Here is a 1,417-nt window from a genome sequence, read left to right as displayed (position 1 = left end):
GTTCCGATCAATCAGTTAGGGAATCGTGTCTTGGAATTGCTTTCTTCTTCTTTCTTTCCCCTTCTCTTGAACTCATTCGACAGAATTTGTTCATTAATCGCGGTCTGTTTTATACCGAATCACCTCCAATCTTCATCTCTTGGATTCTCCTCACATTCTTTCCTTTTCTCTTCAATGGATTCCACTCACAGTGACGTCAGCTCTACTGCAGCTTCCAATGTCGATATCAACACCCTCTCGTAGCTTCTTCTTCAACTCACTCAACTCCAGAACCGCACGAGTTCAGGAACGGTGCATCCTCCTATCGATCAGAACAGTCCATACTTCTTGCACCCAACTGAAAGTTCTGGTGATTCCTTAATTTCTCTTTGCCTTAATTCTCAAAATTACACCAATTGGTCCCGCTCGATTTCATTGGTGCTCGAGTCCAAGAACAAAATTTCCTTCATTGATGGCTCTCTCCCTCGACCAGAGGTTACCGTCCAATGTATGCAGCTTGGGGCCGTTGCAACACCTATGTCCTCTCTTGGCTACACTTATCTCTCTCACACGATATTCTTCAGAGTATCATCTGAAGAAATGTGGCTTCAGATCTGTGGAATGATTTAAAGAAATGCTATTACCAGGGAGATCTGTACCATATCTCTGAATTGTATGAGGAGCTGTATAGTGCAAAACAATGTGATTTTTCAATCACTTCCTATTTTACCAAGATGCAAGGAATTTGGGAAGAAATTGATAACTTCAGTCCGATTCCCATGTGTATTACCTGTACTAGCAAATGTATATGTGGTTTGGAAGAAATGCGATGGTACCGCAATGAAGACTACATTGCAAGATTTCTGCGTGGCCTTAATGATCAATTTGCAATTGCCAAAACCCAAATTATGCTCTTAAAATCCCTCCCTGACATGGATACTGTGTTTGCAATGCTAACCCAATAAGAACGCCAGCTCAGTCCTTCAATTGACACTCCAAATTCACAAATTCTATACGCTGCTAATTCTGGTCACAATTCCACCAGAGGCAGAGGCAGAGGTAGAGGAAGAAGTCCAAGCAGGTCTCATAGCACAAAGCATTGCTCCTTTTGTGGCAGAACAGGACACATTGTTGATACATGCTACAAGAAGCATGGCCTTCCCCCGCATTTGTAGAAACGTGGAAGCATCAATAACACTTTCACTGATGAGAATGATGAAATCAGTGCATTACCTTCAACTGCTATTAAAAATGGTGAGAATCCAAGTTATAGCTTGACCAATGATCAACGGATTGCTTTAATGTCCATCCTACAATAGTCAACCCAATCTAATCAAACCATTAACTAAATCACTATATCAACAGAGCCAAAAGACTTACAGATCACCAAAGGTACCCTTTTAGCTACATCATTATCTGTCAATAAAAAATTTCTTAG

The 1,417-nt window shown here is 41.1% G+C and overlaps 1 protein-coding gene across 1 annotated transcript; it reads left to right on the top strand.

Annotated features, from left to right (window-relative positions):
- Window positions 1-451: 451 nt before the first annotated feature.
- LOC148554676 (uncharacterized) lies at window positions 452-944 on the top strand. Its single transcript, XM_088490433.1, has 2 exons — window positions 452-487; window positions 627-944. Exons 1-2 carry the CDS (start codon window positions 452-454, stop codon window positions 942-944), a joined length of 354 nt encoding a protein of 117 aa, XP_088346559.1.
- Window positions 945-1,417: the final 473 nt, after the last annotated feature.

This window comes from Arachis ipaensis, chromosome B6 (genome assembly GCF_059453495.1).
Source record: "Arachis ipaensis isolate K30076 ecotype BB chromosome B6, ASM5945349v1, whole genome shotgun sequence".
Classification (NCBI taxonomy): domain Eukaryota; kingdom Viridiplantae; phylum Streptophyta; class Magnoliopsida; order Fabales; family Fabaceae; genus Arachis; species Arachis ipaensis.
Note: the sequence above shows the minus strand (reverse complement) of the source record. Positions and strands in the feature narration are given on the sequence as shown.

Coding starts and splice junctions, on each gene's coding strand:
- LOC148554676 (XM_088490433.1), top strand. CDS start 452: ATGGCTCTCTCCCTCGACCAGAGGTTACCGTCCAAT. Junction 488..626: donor ACCAGAGGTTACCGTCCAAT/GTATGCAGCTTG, acceptor TGCTATTACCAG/GGAGATCTGTACCATATCTC.